Raw genomic sequence first — 16,850 nt, forward strand, 5'->3', positions numbered from 1 at the left:
AACTCTGTTATGAGATCAATGATGTGGCTAGTGCTCCATTATTCTTTGATGTTTGCACAACAGCTCTGCTTCAGCAATAAGGAGCACCAAAGAATTCACAAAGAGAGGTGTTATCAAGATTAAAGCCTGCAGAAAAATTTAATGTAATCTCCAGTTAACCAGCTGTATTTAAAAGTGATCTAGGATCATTGATCCAGGTTCTTCATTTTTGTTTGTTTTTTGTTTTGTTTCTGAGACAGAGTCTCGCCCTGTCGCCCAGGCTGAAGTGCAATGGTGTGATCTCGGCTCACTGCAACCTCTGCCTTCCGGGATCAAACAATTCTCCTGCCTCAGCCTCCTGAGTAGCTGCGATTACAGATGCCTGCGACCACACCCAGCTATTTTTTGTATTTTTAGTAGAGATGGGGTTTCACCATGTTGGCCAGGCTGGTCTTGAACTCCTGACCTCATGATCTGCCCACCTTGGCCTCCCAAAGTGCTGGGATTACAGGCGTGAGCCACCTTGTCCAGCCAGATCCAGGTTCTTCAAATATGTACTATACCTCTCTTTCGAGGGTTGGTGTACCTCTCTGAAGGGTTTATGTCTTCTTTTGTCAGACTTTAAGTTTCTTCTGAGCTACATGAGGTCCCACTGTGCTGACACCAAATCAAAAACTTAATTAAATTACCAAATGTGTAATATGGGCCTTCTGAACAAAATAAGCAACCAGAGATTTAGCCTTGTTCAGAAAAACTCTTAATCATCCACCACATAGTAATCTCTGGCTTTATGAATATGTTTCTATCCACACTGAACAAACTGTAAAACTATTTATGTTGAAGAATTATTGTATCTAAACAATTTGAATGAAAGAAGAGTTTTTAATAGTCAAAAAGTATTGGTAGGGCACGATGGCTCATGCCTTTAATCTTAGCACTTTTGGAGGCCAAGGCAAGCAGATCACTTGAGCCCAGGAGTTTGAGATCAGCTTGGGCAACATAATGAGACCCCTGTTTCTACAAAAAAATTTTTAAAAATTAGCTGGGCATTGTGGCACACACCTGTGGTCCCAGCTACTCAGGAGAGTGAAGTGGGAAGATTACTTGAAGCCCAGGAGGTCGAGGCTGCCATGAGCCAAAATCACGCCACTGCATTCCAGCCTGGCCAACAGAGTGAGACCATGTTCAAAAAAAAAAAAAAAAAAAATTGACATTTAATGTATGTGTATATATTTATACATTAATAAGTGAACTATGAATACATATAAATTCCAGGTAACTTTATGATTCTTAAATGACATGAGTAAGGAGTTACACCATGATGGCCAGTACTATTAGCATCATTGCTATCAGCATGAAACTGTGTGGGTAGATGATGAGTAAAGATAAAAGATAAAGCCCTCTCCTAAATTCTCACTAAGATAGAGTTAAATAATTTGTGAAACTCCTGGCTTGTGATTGTACAAGAATACAAGATTTTAATTATAGATAAAAGTATTATCTTAAATTACTTGTTCCTTTAGTGTAAGTTTTATAAAAATATTTGTGTGTGTTTAACCTTTTTAATGTTACATTTATGTATTTGATTTCCTCATACTTTTTTAAATTTACAAGTTAGCTAAGTAATTTACAAGGGAGTGTTCATTAAACATGATTTCTATTTAACTAGAAGCTGAATTTATTTTGTTGTTCTCTGATACCATTTTGGGAGGGTATCTTTAAAGTTTCTTGAATATTTTTCAAATGTATAAATATTTCCCCAGAAAAAACATACATTCTTCATATATATTTCACAACACAGTAAAGTGCTGAAATCCTGAAACAAACTAAACTTTCTTCTGAATATGTACAATCTTGTTATAGCAGAAATGCACAGCGGTATATATCTTACTTATATTTAGTTTCAGAAAGACTATCTTTGCTTTCTTTTTCAAGGTCATTTAATCCTTTATAAATAATATAGTTCATTATAAGAGTATGTTAGAGGCTTAGAGGCAGATTTAAATGAAGAAACCATGGTAGAGTATTAGTTCAGAAAAAATATCCCTGGAAAATTATTCAAGCATAAAAAAATTGAGTATAAATTTGGGCAAGTTGTCATCTAAATTTTGTAGAAATATAATTTTAAATAGTTTGACCTAAATTTTTTAGTGTGCCTGTGTGTGTGTGTGTGTGTATTTTATATATGTGTGTGTAATTTTATATATATAAATGCTATATATATATATATATATATAAAATGACTATATTTCAATGTACATTGGAGTTGGTATGGTGGAGAGAAGTTGAGCACGTTGGAGTCAGACCTGAGTTTCAGTTCTGGCCATGTTATTTAAATGCACCAAGTCCCATCTGTAATACTATAAAAGTAATACTAGTTTGCAGTAGTATCATATTAAATGATAAAACAGTGCCTTTTACATAATAAATGCACAAGAAATGTTTTTACTGTCCCTTATTCCATAATTAATTAAAAATAAAAATTGAAGACTTAAAAAAATACTCTGACCTAACTTTGTTTTTTAAATTAAGACCAATGGGGTAAGTTTTAATTGCTGTGTCTTGCTTTGTTTCATTGTGAATCTGATTCTGTGACCAGATTAACCCCTTCTGAGATCCCTCGCTACACCAGTTTAACTCTAATAGAAGTTTATGTTATATAGCACAACTCGTTTCCTGCTGCCAAGAAGCTTATTTAAATATAAGTGGAATCATTTATTGATTACAAAACTGAAATATGCAAAACATTTTCCATATTCCCTTCATGTGAGTGAATACAGGATGGAGGCTCATTTCTAACATGAAATGTGAAAGTGCATCCAGGCACCTTTTTTTTTTTTTAAACAACACATGGATACATTTAGCTTACTTTAGCTTTTCCAGTGGTCCCAGTAACCCATTAGGGCTTTATGTGAAGTGTTATTGGAACAAAGTTGTCTCTTGTGCTGCCACACAGTGAGTTGGGTATGTATGAACTTGTGTATAAGACATTTGTGCGGGCAAAATACAAAAACATGAAAAGGAAAACATTTCCGGTATTTGATTGTTTTTCTCATTGAATATTAGAAATGCTTGTTTTCAGACTTAATAATGAAAACCTCTCGTTAATCATAACTGTGTTCTAGATTGGAAGGGGTCATAGAGAAGTTATTTCTAAAGGACATTCATGAGTCAATCTTGAGGATACAAAGGCAAAAGTTTATAATCATTTCATTGCTTATTAGTGTTTATTTTCTTACCCATGAGGCATTTTGTTTAACTCTGTATCTTTATATAACAGTGGATTGGGGGTTGAAGGAGAAATGGGGGTAAAGTGACTGGCTTTCACCCCAATTGAATAGCTGAGTTACTTGCCTTGAAACTATGCTTACACAGCAAGCAACATTATTTTTACTTAGATTGTGTGTGTGTGTGTTACAGAATAAAAATAGCCATGTTTTTCTAAAAGTGTTTTTATTCCCAAGTCACATACAAGTTTTCCTAATTATTAATTGTTTTTATTGTGGGGAGGTGGCTTCAAGAACCATGATAGACATTCTCAGGGGTGTGTAGCAAAGGTTGCACGCTCCACACACATACATATCCCCCCACCACCCTTGGTGGCTGACCTCTGTTGACATAGCTGACTACACACAGACTGGCAGTCAGAAAGCAAGATAGGACAAAGGACACACCCACAAGGCGTAGCAACACCCTTTTCTCATGTTTGATGGCCTCTGTACACTGCCAAATGTGTACTAGGTCATGATCATTACTGAATGCTAAGATAAGTGTTCAACAAGACTTGTCACATTTTAATTTTCACAGCAGTTCTAGCAGGAAGGTAGGTATTATTGTCCTCATTTTACAGAGGAGGAGACTGAGGCTCAGAAAATGTGTTTTACTCCTACTAGGAAGTGAAAAGTAGGAATCAAACTTTGATCTGTTTGCTCCAAAGCCCACTCACTTCACTAACTACCACTCTTGTCTTCCCCTGATCACAGTAGTCTGATACTGCAGATTTGCAGTTGCTAAGAAAGTGAACCAGGATATCTGATTTTTATGATTTTGTGAGTTGAAGGTTGTTTAAATTCCAGATCTTATTCCCAAAATATTATTTTCAAAATGTTGACAATTTTAAAGCCAAACAGCTTTTCAGTTCCACTGATGTTGCAGCCTGGAGCCACAGAATCAACCTCTAATGATTGAGTGAGAACAGAAGATTTGACAAGGCAGAGAAGGTTAAGGCTCCCCTCCCCGCCAGTGCAGCACCTGCTCCTACGGCAGGAAAGTAAACACCATGTTTAACAATTACAGGTCTGGGTAATGTGGTTTGGTCTTCATACCTTCACTCAGGTGGAGCCCGAGAAGTTGAAGACACTAACGGAAGGTTTGGAAGCCTACAGCCGTGTCCGGAAAAGGAACAGAAAGTAAGCACTTTTTAAAGATTTTACTTTGTTTTTCAAGGATATAATTTACTGTTTTTTCATCAAAGGGACAATGAAATCTCACTGATTCTGTCCATGTTGTGACCTGCCTAAGTAAAGTTTGTTACCACCAAAGAGGACCGTTATAGACAAGCCAAATTAGTGATTACAGAAAATATCCTCTTAACAATTTATGTTTACACTCTGTGTAATATCTGCCCCTTCATCAGTTCGTTCTTCATTCCCTGCATCTTCATTCCTCTCATTTAGTGGAAAATAAAATATAATTCATATTCTCAACATATAGGAATTAAATAGGCTCTGGAAGTGTAGTGAATCATTCCATTTGCACTTCAAATAATTTGGGGAGTAAATACCCCTCGTTGTACACGTAAATAATTTTGGCAGATTAACTACTAGTCAAAGTGATGCAAAATAAAGATTTTTTTTGTTGTTGCATCAGGGGTGTGGACTTGAAAGTAAGTTTTCTTTGGAATTACAACAAGAAGTTGAATTTCAGGCCAGTGTTATTCAAGTTTTTCTAAATATTTATTTTCTGAATAAATGTAGTACAGACAAGCAGATAATATTCGAAGCACAGTTTTTACTGTGATACAATGTATGTTTATGTATCATAACTATTATTTCATATTAAGGTAGAGAACTACAAATGTGCTTCTTTATATGTACATAGAAAGCTATTTAAAAATGTGTAATTGATATACCTGTTCTGTTGCTATACTAATTTCCACATTATCAAGCAACCAAGAATTACATATTAATTAATTTTTATTCATTTGCAAAATGATCCTCACATTTCCCCCAAACATTGACACATAGGCTTAATGTGTTTATGTATTATCATCTTCCTAAAAATACCATTTTAACTTTTGTTTGTACTTCAAGACTTACAAAGTGGAGATCAGAATGATTTGTAGTGTATCTTGCATAGAAGGCTTATCTAATGATATCAGTAATATCTATTAGAAAGCATTCTCTTTCACTTTATGGTGTTTCCCATAATTCTGGCCAGAGGCATAATTTTAGAAGTCAGCAAATCTTAGGAAGACTCTTCACCTCAATAAAAGGTATCTGAAAAGATGACAGCTGCAAGGGGCAAACTCCTATGTCTCTATGTCCAGAACTCCTTTAAAAGGTAGCAAATTGGTATTGGTTGTGTGAAAGGCCAAGTTAATTGCCAGATAACAATTAGACCTGGTAAGGAAAATAGGGATCAGGGTCCCTTCTACTCTTACTGAAGCACACTTGCTCTGCAGAGCTTAGCAACAAGATAAGGCCACTAAAATTAATACAAGGTCTGGATGAAAGGAGGAAAATTGCAAATTACCTACATCACAAATTTGCAGTGGGCCAGTTGCTGTAAACTATTCAACAGTACCCATTTCTTTGGTATAAAAGAGCCCTAAAAATGTTTCCTACAGTGAAACATGCCAGTTACTTGGATTATGTACAAAATAAAGTTAGTAACAGAAATAAAATAACTCCTCCAAATATTCAAATACATTGCCTTGAAATGAGCTGAATTTTCCCCATGTATTTGATATTAAGCAATTTCTGAAAGGTAACGAGTAACAAACTACAATTTTAAAAATTTTTCTTCAAAGCCAATTTCCTATTTGTAGTAAATTAATGTGAGATCTATCTAAAGGAATTCTCCTCATGATAACCATAAACTTAGAGTACAGATTGGAGAAGTAAAAGTAGAAAATACAAAACTAACACTTATAAAAAGAACTTTATTTACCATACTATTGTCTAAGCAGACAGACTTTCCTTTTCGATGCCTAGTAGAATGCTTTACATTTTGCACATGTAATTGTAAATTCATCCTTTTATTCTCCCAGTCACAAGATGGGCCAAAATTACTGAGTCCATTTGCAGATGCGGACACTCGGACTGAAATAGTTTAAATAATTAGTTGAAAGTCCCACAACTGATAAATTATATGTTGAAACAAATCATTTTTTAATTTATGCATTTATTCCCAATTTAAGGAGACAAATTTAGCCAAAAATCTGTGCCAGGAACAGTGCTACAGTCCCTGAAGCTCACTGTTTAGTGAAAGAGACAGATGCAGAAACAAATAATTCAAATGTCAAAATTGCAACAACAGCAATATATATGTACTATATTTTGGGTTCATAGGGAAAGGGCAGGTAAAGGAAGGGTTCCTAGAGGGGATGATATGTGGGCCAAGCCTTAAACACTATATAGGCATCAGCCACACAAAGGAAACAAAGACCAAGATGGGGTGGGATAGTGTGTAGATGAGAGCAGCAGTTGGATTTGAGGACTATAAAGTATCGGATGGGAAGTTATAAGAAGTATAAGCAGGAACCAGATCAAAAAGGGCCTAGTAAGGGCAAATAGGATGTTTTACTGTTTTGGAAGTGCCTAAAGGGGGCAGGTGGTTGCATTTTTCACCTTAGGTATGGCGGTGTAGGAGGACAAATTTTAAGGCAACAATATTGAAGATGAAGAGATTGTTCAGGAGCCATGGCAGAATACAAGGGAGAATGAGGACCCAAACCAGGAGCTGGCGGAGTTGGGGATGAGGATGGAAGAGAAGGAATGTGGTCAAGAAATACTTAGGAGGTAAAATAGAAAGAACATGGGGTAAATGATCAGAATGTAAAGGAAAGGGAACAAAATCAAGGACAGCTCTCAGGTTTTCAGCTTGGGTGACTTGGTAGGTTGTAGAAACACTGACTGAAGTGGAGGTTACAGGGGGAAGCTGTTGAGTACAGTTTGGGGTGCCTGTAGGATAGGCTGGACATACATGCCTGAAACCAGGGAGAAATGGTATTTGACAGTGTACAAATAACTGAAGTCACACAAAGATACTTTGACCAATTTGAAGAATAGTAGGCTAAGGATTGAACATGCATTAGAATGAAGAAGATGGGAAGAATGGTCAGTGAGGAGGAGGAGAATCAGGGAAAGTAGATAGAGTCTCAAAAGTCAAAGACTGATAAAGTGATCAACAGAGGTTCAGTAAGACAAAAACTGAAAAATCTCCATCCGATTGGACAATTTGAAGGTCATTGGTAAACTTAAATGAGAACAGGTTCCAATAGGGTGATGCATATACACACAAAGTGGCTATGGGTTGAAGATTAAATGAGAATAAGGAAATAGGGAGAGGAGATGTAGATTATTTACTCTTCTTTCTACCCATAATGTGAAAATTTTCTGAAAAATAACAAAGAAAGAATTTTTTAAATGACAAAGATTTGACTGCTTTTGTAGACTGAGGGGAAGAAGAAAAGAGGAAAAGGCTGAAAAAGGAAGGTGTCATTTGGAACAAGAGAATTAAGAGGTTGGTTTTTTACCTGGACTCAAGTCCTGTTTCTACCACTTCATAGCCGTATGTTCATAATCTCCCGGAGCCTAAATTTTTCATTTCTAAAATGGGCATAATCCTACTTTAGAATTGTTGTAACATAGATAATATAGACAGAGCCTCAGCACAGTACTTGGCACATGTCATTTAGTAAATAGCTATTTTTCTTATAAAGATACAGGTGAAAGAAAGAAAATTATCTGTTATTTTTGCCAGTTGAAACATTCTACCGTGATATTAGATGTTTAGAATTTTATGTAGTCGTTTTAATCCTCACTGTCCTCAAAGTATACAACAAACTGCACAACAAATAAGTATCTTTAAATGTATGTTCTAATTCTATCCTAATAGCAACATATGTATTTAACACATTACTTAGGGCAGTTTTGTACTTAAAAGCAGAAATAGCTTTATTAAAGAAAAATTCCACAGCTTTTACATATGTTATGGTTTTCATTTAAGCGAGGAGCAAATCTTCTGTCTATAGGTATGTATACATTTCTTGGGAAACCTGATTTTTTGTGAATTTGGAAAACAATAAAGTGATTAAATAAATCATACTTGCACTTTAAAACCAAGGAATGATACTTACCATGTTAAATTTTCTTAGATCTTCATACATTCCCCAGGCATTCGGTTTCAGAGCGCAGGGTTCTTGACTTTTATGTCTCACCCATATTTGTTACGCACTGGATGAAGTGAGTCACTTAAACTCTAAACTGACAGTGAAGAACAACTTGTAATTTCTTATTTCCCTTCTATTTCTTGTGCTATTCATAGATGTGTACCTGGCTTTTTAAAAAAATTAGTGAATTTAAAGATAATATATGACAATATAGCCAATGAAGTTGACAAGTGGCAATTATCTCCATTAATAATTAGAAATGTGATTATATGAACATCTATTACTTAATCAAGTAGGTTTTAGAGTGTCCATTAGTAAAAATGTTTATTATTAAATGTCAGCAGGGAATAGAAAATAGTAGAAGAAACTCCACAGGGAGGCCCTCTGGACTGAAAGACTGAATTTTGACTAATTGTTCATTTCTTGAATTCATAGAGCTTTTTCTTCCTCTTTTAAGTTCATTCTTCCCTGACCTGACTAGTAACTGGTCTGCAGATTTGACATCTGGGAGAGTCTCTCTTTATCTCTCAAATCTCATGATGTATACAAATAATTTCATGCCCCACATCTATGTATTTATTTTCTCTTCCAAAAGTAGTCATTTCTCCCTCTATTAACAACTACGTTGTGTTAAAGGTGAAACATTATACTAATTTAGCTTGAATTAATGCAAAGTGTTTACAAATATTTTAAATATCTTGAAGAATGAGATGACAAAACTCATGAAACTTTTTTTCAACAAGTAATGTTGAATCGTTTTTGTGCTTGAATGGTAATTGTTATTGCAATTTTTCATGGTTAGGTAAAAGTTTTTTACCTATGACTATTACTTTTGAAAACTATAGTCAAATATCCATTTTCTTCATTACAAAATTAGAATTGATTTCACCAAATTCTTAAAAAGTCATGAAGTATCACATACAAACAGTTGTCATAATACCTATTCTATCTAATTGTTGTAAGGATTAAATGAGATAATGTATATAGAGTTTTAATACAATACTTGATACATAGACATTTTAAAATAAATAACAGGTATTTCTTTTACTAAGATTAAAGGTGAGAGAAGCAAGGTTCTCTGGAGGTTTTTCGTTAAAACATTGTAACTTCATTTTAAATATTTAGAACTTTGTATAGTCAATTTTAAACTCCTAAGATATTCTAATCAAAATTTATAATAAATAAATGTCTTTTAAAACTTATGTTAATACATCAAACTTATGTTCATACGAAATAAATAGTAAGGATAAATTTATTTAACACACTACACACAGTGTGATATTGTCAGGCAACGTGGCAATGATAATACTGTCAGAACCCTTGCCAAGCAGCCTCAGCAAACCCTAGGTGGCCTTACAGAGTGCTCCCAGGAGCTTGCTTGGCAGACACCTCATTAGGAAAACAACTGAGACTGACTCCATGAGATGACCAGGGCCCCTTGAAACTGGAATGGGTAGGTAAATGGAAGACAGTACATGCATAATAAAAAAGCTTCTTACATAGCAGTTAGAAGGAATGAATAGATTATACAAACTAGATGGTATTTAAAACAGTTATAAGGAGAAAAAAAGTCAAGTATGTGTATCTGACACCTTTTGTGTGGGTATATTTTAAAAAACACACATAAAACAATACTAAAGTATAAAAGCAGACTAAAAGTTGAGGGGGGAAGGTGAGGGAAAATGGGACCAGGATGGATAACAACTGGGGACTCCAGCTTTATTTTTTTAATATAAAAGACTTAAAGGAAATAGGTAATTTATTAACATTTCGTTCCAGGAGGGGAATATGTTAGGTTTATTTTATCATGTGTACTCCTCTGCATTTTTAAATTTCTAAAAATAAATGACAAAAATATAAAAGCTAAAGACTAGCTTACAGGGCAGCAAAAGGTAGAAGGGAAGTGGTTGATGCCATATTACCCTTATAATTTAGTTAAAACCAATACACTAATTTTTCCTTTCAGTTAGACTGACCTAAGTACATATATTTTTTTTGAAACATAGGACCATCTGGGCCACCTTTGACAAATGTTTTTGTTTAGCAAATACATAGAGCATCTATGGTATGCCTAGCACTATGGTACTCAGGGGTGGAAAACTCGGAGTTCTCAAAGTGTAGACAGAAACTCAGTGTATGCATTGTCCAGTCCTGGTGTGTGAGGATAAAACCTAGTGAAAGCTATGGTAAACTGAACTAAAGTTCAAAAATGTTTCGAAACACTCTGCTAACCAAACTAAATACGACAGTAAGCCAAAGCCAAATTCTCCCACGACTGCAAATTTCCAGTCTCCATGGTAGATGCTGAGATAGGATTTAACTCATGGAAACCCATGCTAACCGCCTGTTACGAAAACGTTACCTCCAGCAACTTTTCTAGTAATTGTCATGACAGGATAAATGAAAAAAATCACCTTAGTATTTGGAAAAAATGGGTAATTACTTATTTGCGTAAAGGAGGAAAAACAAGTTAACAGTCAGGATGGGCAAAGTGTACATAACCACAGGGGTGGGTAGCATGGATTTACCTGATTTTAGTTCAACAGCTTCGTAGATGTAAGCTTCAAAAATGGTAGATGCACCGTGTGTGTTATTCAGGCCAAACGTGTAATGGAATGCTAAGTGGAGAGAAAAGGTCAGAGAAGTGATAGGCACCCTGAGGCTGTCATTCTTTATCTGTTCAAATATTTACATCATTTTGGCTTTTGGGAAAATGTGCTGGGGGGTAGGCTGGGAGCCTCAGGTGCGTCAGAGTTAAGCTGTTTCCCACCCTGGAACGGGCCTCGGGATTTCAGCCTTCAGTAGCTCAACTCCAGAGCCAGAACGCTCCAGAGAGGGCAGAGGGAGCTGCCTAGTGGCCAGAGCCTGCAGTTCAGCCCCTCCGCCCTTCCTCTGGTCACACAGCCAGGCTGCCTGAGAAAGAAACAAGAAGCAATGCAGGACCGGCCGGAGCCAGGGAGCATGAGGAGTGTCTCTGGGAGAGGGAACCCGTGGCCCAACTTTCTTCCCAAATCACCAGATTGTGGAAGAAGCATATGGAAGAGGAAGAAGTCCATCTCCCCGCCCGACAATCTGTTCAACTTTTCTTTTCAGTAGTTCTGTGACTTTAATCATTAGTATTCAGTGGTAAGAATCCCAGAGTGATGTTTTGTCATCTGAATTTTCCAAACGCGAGTATAAATTGGCTTTCTCTCGTGGAATTGGTACTTTTGTTTTCTGATTAGGAAATTAAATTGAGTTTTGTTTCTTTAATTTTTTAATCTGGTGTGTTGTTTTCATTAATTCCAGAAGTGGAAAGCTAAATAACCATTTAGAAGCTGCTATTCATGAGGCCATGAGTGAACTGGACAAAATGTCTGGGACTGTAAGTTAATTTATTTTTCCATTATACTGTGTTTCTTAGAAAATAAATTATGTTACACTTTTTGGTAAAGTCTCTTGAATATTGTCAAACAACTCACGTAGCAATACTAATTTACTAGCCTAGAAAAAGAAGACAAATATCAGAAAAGATTCAAAGTCATTTAAGAAAAAAAAAAAAAACCTACTGCATTAACTATGTCTTTCTTCCTGAGATAAGTAACTTTTGTTTTGCCACATAACATTCTTTTAAAATATGAGCAGCAAAATATTGATGTTCAAACCACAGCTTTCTACACTTGACTCTGTGAATGGCCGTGGCCATTACTGTTGCCTATATATTTAGTAATGCAAATTTTGTTCTGTCCTTTGAACCAAAAGACAGTAGGGGTCAAGATCAAGAGTATATAGACCTCTCATATCCCATTTTTATTGAACTGTGCATGTAATAGCATTGAGTGTGAGAAGTTGAATCGTTATCCTCCAGTTCACACATTGACTGATGTAAATACTTAAAATATAATTTTGGTAATATGTTAAAAATGTGAATTGTCTAGGCTATTTCGCATGAAAAATAATTTATTTTATTTGACCTTATGTTACAAGGTTATCTGAATCCCAACAAACCATCCAATGGCAATTGAATGATGGGATTAGTATGGGTTTTAGAGATTTCATAATCCAACCAACCCATCATTTCGCAGATGGGTGAATTGAAGCCCTGAGACATTAAATTTCCTGATAAAATTGTAGGAAAGATCTAGATTGGGGACTATAAACTCAAATGTTTTCTAGGACCAGTCAAATAGTATCAGTAAGTAAAGTGGGCCAGGTATGAGAAAACAGCAGTTGGAACGGATGAGAAATGCCAGTAAAGATCCATGGGTTAGGGTAGGCTACCAATCTAGAGGCTCAGCACAGTAAAAGCCATTACCCACCTGAGTCTGGTGCTGGTTGAGGAAGGGGTTGCTCCACACCAGGGCACAGATTCTTTCTGTATCTAGTGACCACCTCTCTTAGGACCTCAGAGTGCTTCATTATATCCTTTGCATTTTGCCTTGAAGGTAAAAGAAAAGAGCATGCTAAGAATACTGCCAGCATAGGTTTATGAGCCAGACTAGTCATTCTGTTGACTTTCCACTAACCTGACCTAATCACATGATCTTCTTAAGTAGAATAGGAAATAGAGCATAGAATGTGCCTGCCCAGGAAAAAGAGAAAATGAGGTTGGCCATCGTCTCTCTAGACTCTGCCTCAGGACATTTGGCCCTGGTGGAAATCAGGTAGTTGAGAGTAGTAAGGGCCGGGGCAACCTAGGAGGCATGTACTGTCTCCAGAAGGCATTCCGTCCATGCTCCAGCAGATCTTAGACATCTGGGAAATTGTGTTCATGTTGCAAGATCTTTCCATTTTTCATAAAAAACTAGAAGTCTAGAGGTAAAATTTCTCATTTTTATGTGTTGACAACTGTTTTAAAAAATATTAAAGTGCCATATGGCTAAACAAAATACCATTTCAGGCCACATTTGGTCCACAGATTACTAGTTTGCAGTCTCAGTTATAAAAAGTTTCTTTCCTCGGTTATAAAAAGTTTTGGCTCTTTACTACAGACTAGTGGCTTTTAAAAATGTGTATGGAAAAGATTAGGAGGAATAGGCAGATTGAAAAACCCATAAATATTATTTAAAATTTGAAAATACTATTTTTTTAAAAGCATTCTGCATTTGAGTCTGGATAGCATTGCCCTTTGCTGTTGTCTAAACATTATTTTTAAGCATGTAATTGAGCCAACTTGTAGTGGATCTTGAGAGTCAATTGTACTCATCTCTTCCTAACTCTAAGTCCTGTGACATAAGGTTGGCCAGGATAAAAGTTTTACACCACAGAAACTGGCAAAATGCTACAATGGACTTGTGTCCAAATGCTGATAAAGCATTTGCTACACCACTGCCTTGGGTTCATCCCTCCTCTCCTGGGTATTTGGACCTTGCTCCTTCCCACCGATAGCTACGAGACAATTTGATCACTCCCTCCTCCAAATTATATCTGCTATCTAATGCTGCTCAGCCGCTGCTCAATCTGATGAACAGCACTAAATGTTGCTAGTTCCTGCATTAGTACGTAAAGGAAGGTGAATTGTATTAACTGCTCCTCCCAGACTACACAATTTCAGATCTGCCAACAGATGATAGTGGTATTCTCTTTTCCATTTTGATTCTTCTCATGAACAAACATCCTTAGGCTGAGCTATGTGTGCATGTTCTTGTAATTTGTGACCCTTCCTAGTCATTGTAAAATAAGTAGGGTAACAAAGTGAGGGAAAAAAAGGGGTATGTTTGTTGTATAATTATTCACTCTTCCAGGCTGTAGTGAAATTGGTGATCTAGGGTCTCTGACAGGGAAGGCTTTATTTTTGTTTTAAATGGACAATGGGGTAACAACTGCACATTGCATTTCCCATACTTGATTTTGTCCAGTTCATCCTTTGTTTTCCACTGTCTATTGGCACCCCCAGAGTGTTGCACTGCTTATGAGTTTCTAGCATTCTGCATTCTCTGTAATGACTGTGGGCACACTGACATCTGGGGTCTTGGTAAACATTTGAAGTGCCTCAGGATATCAGTAATTGAAAGTGAAAGCCAGAGTCTACTCCCTACCCTGTTTCTTTGTCAGAAATTATATGGTGTTTGTGATTTCATCCTCTGTTGTTGTTGTTGTTTTTTCTACCTTTTTATTTCCAGGTACACCAAATCCCACAGAGTGACAGACAAATGAGACCCCCCAAACCCAAGAGGAGGAAGATCTCCAGATAACAGAGACTACTCCACTAATGCGCAGTGTTTAATAAAGGAACATGCACAGATGTATCTGTATATAGGTATTGATATAGCCACTGTTATATCAATATTTAGACTATGGCAGATAGCTACCACCACCATAGGGTGCTAAAAGAAACAGTGATACAAAAGTTTTTTGATCAGGAAGGATAATGAATGCTGGAAAAACCAATCAAAATCTCTGTGTGATGAGAGTGATAAATGGTCAAGAGATTACTGAGAAACTCTTTTTCTATAATACTAAATTGTGATTATAAGAAATAGTCCAAATGTTTCTGAAGAATTTTCAATGTTGTATATAGAAAATACAGAATTTCATGGTGATATCAGAAATGTAAATATTGTACAATATTGTCATGTACAAGCGTACCTAATGCACACTTTATCTTTTATTGTACAAAGAAATAGTGTACAAAATTCTTTGGTTTCTATGGAGTACACATACCAGAGACTACCAGTGTAAAGTGATAAATAAAAATACAACCTAAATGCTTTTCTATGATAATGTAAAAGATGCTGTTTTTGTATTTAACAGCAGAGAAAAGGCATGATGATGTAATATCTGAATTATGACATACACTGCACACCACTGAGTGTCCATTTATATTGTGTGTTTGGAATGAACCTTGCCTGGAAGCACTGGACTCAATTTCGGGTGTCTAGGAAATTGCAACCTTGCAGATTTCTAAAGGGAAGAGGGCTCACAGGTCTAAATTAAGAATTCAGAAACTGCAACCATTTGTTGCATATTTTTTTTACCTAAGTTTTAAAATAGAATAGGTTTTATAAAAAAAAAAATCTTAGATGGAATATTTTACTCAGCCATTTCTGTAGTTAACATTTGATAGCCACCTGTTGAAGCAGATAGCTTATACTGACTGCACCATCGCTGGTGCTCAGAATTGAGGGTTTTTTTGCAAATGATATCTGACAAGGTAAAACTTTCTATTTCCATACATGGAGGCAAAAGCCCCACTTTGCAACCATTATCAGAGGTAAGGTTGATTATAATTCATTTTTTTTTGTAGTGGCAAAAATAAATATGAATCATCAAAGCAAGTTTCATATCCATTCATCAGTATTACTTAACCCAGAAGTTAAGGTGGCTTACAAAATTATTAGCAATGGTAATTTTTTTATCAGTATTGTGTAACATATCAGATTTATTTTATTTAAAGAATTATTTATACCATTAACAGATTCTTATATATATTAATGTGGCTAAAATGTGCAGGTTAAATCTATTAACCAAATTATTTATATTATATTAAGTAAGAAAAAATGTGAAACAAATGTAGAGAGAAAATACTACATTACAAGTATACAAACCTAAAACTGTGAGCCATTGTAAAGTACAAGGTAATTAATAAGAAATGTAGCACAACATAATTTTCCGTCTTCTTCTCACAATTTTTGTGGTGGTGGTATTACCCTATCTTCTAGGCAGTTAAGCAAAGTTTAGGCATCCAGCCTGACTTCAGTTGATGGATTGTGAAAAGAAGGGATCTATTATCCCTTTATTCTTGGAACCACCAGTCCCTGCCCCAAACCCTTAAACCCCTAGAGAGCACTGTCTTGTCCTCTAGCCTGGGGCTCAGGCAACAGTCTGCCACTCAGGCTGCTAGGAGGTTCTCCAGTAGCAGGCTCAGCACCTCAACCTGCCCACCACCTCACCTACTGCTCCTCTCCCACCCACCGCCCAAACTCCTCAGTCCTGTCATGTAGCAGAGTTCCAGTAACTCAGGAAAATGGAGACCAAGGTCATTCCTTGAGTTGGTTTCTTAGGGCCACAGCACAGAGCATGCCACCTGGGCTCGCTTTTGATAGCAACAGCTCTTAGTTATTCCCCTAGGTCTCCTGTGTCTCTCTGTCCCTCTGTTCCACTTTCAACCTACCCCCAAGCCTGACAGAATGCAACTGGCTACCCTGGGATTCATGACCTCAAAGTAGGAAACCTTCCTTCAGGGGGTAGGTTCATTTTGTCTCTCTTGTAATGGTGGGATTGCCTGCCCAGTTCCTTCATGCAGTCACAGGAAGTGATCTTTTGTGTAGTTTAGTTGACACATGTTTATAAGTTAAAAGTTGATGTGGCTAATATGTTTAAACCATTAATGTCTTTTTTTTTTTTTTTCGCCAACCTGTTTTTCTACTGTTTTTTTCCTACACATTTTTGTTTGTTCACAGACAGACAGACATGTGTGTTCGTAGGCTGGGTGTGTCTGTATGTGTGTCTGTGTTGACATGTAGATTTTTTAGCCTTTGCTTTTCTGTCTTCAGGC

The 16,850-nt window shown here is 36.3% G+C and overlaps 1 protein-coding gene across 3 annotated transcripts in view; it reads left to right on the plus strand.

The window, feature by feature from the left end:
- The window catches only part of MBD5 (methyl-CpG binding domain protein 5), a 548,850-nt gene extending 533,767 nt beyond the window's left edge, over positions 1 to 15,083 (plus strand). For all 3 annotated transcript variants that reach the window (XM_030917008.1, XM_030917009.1, XM_010358052.2), the window contains 3 exons: positions 4,315 to 4,388; positions 11,663 to 11,738; positions 14,476 to 15,083. In XM_030917008.1, the coding sequence (XP_030772868.1) occupies positions 4,315 to 4,388; positions 11,663 to 11,738; positions 14,476 to 14,547 (222 nt within the window). In that variant the 3' untranslated portion in view covers positions 14,548 to 15,083. The remainder of the gene's footprint in view (positions 1 to 4,314; positions 4,389 to 11,662; positions 11,739 to 14,475) is intronic.
- Positions 15,084 to 16,850: the final 1,767 nt, after the last annotated feature.

The sequence above is a fragment of the Rhinopithecus roxellana genome, chromosome 14, assembly GCF_007565055.1.
Source record: "Rhinopithecus roxellana isolate Shanxi Qingling chromosome 14, ASM756505v1, whole genome shotgun sequence".
Classification (NCBI taxonomy): Eukaryota; Metazoa; Chordata; class Mammalia; order Primates; family Cercopithecidae; genus Rhinopithecus; species Rhinopithecus roxellana.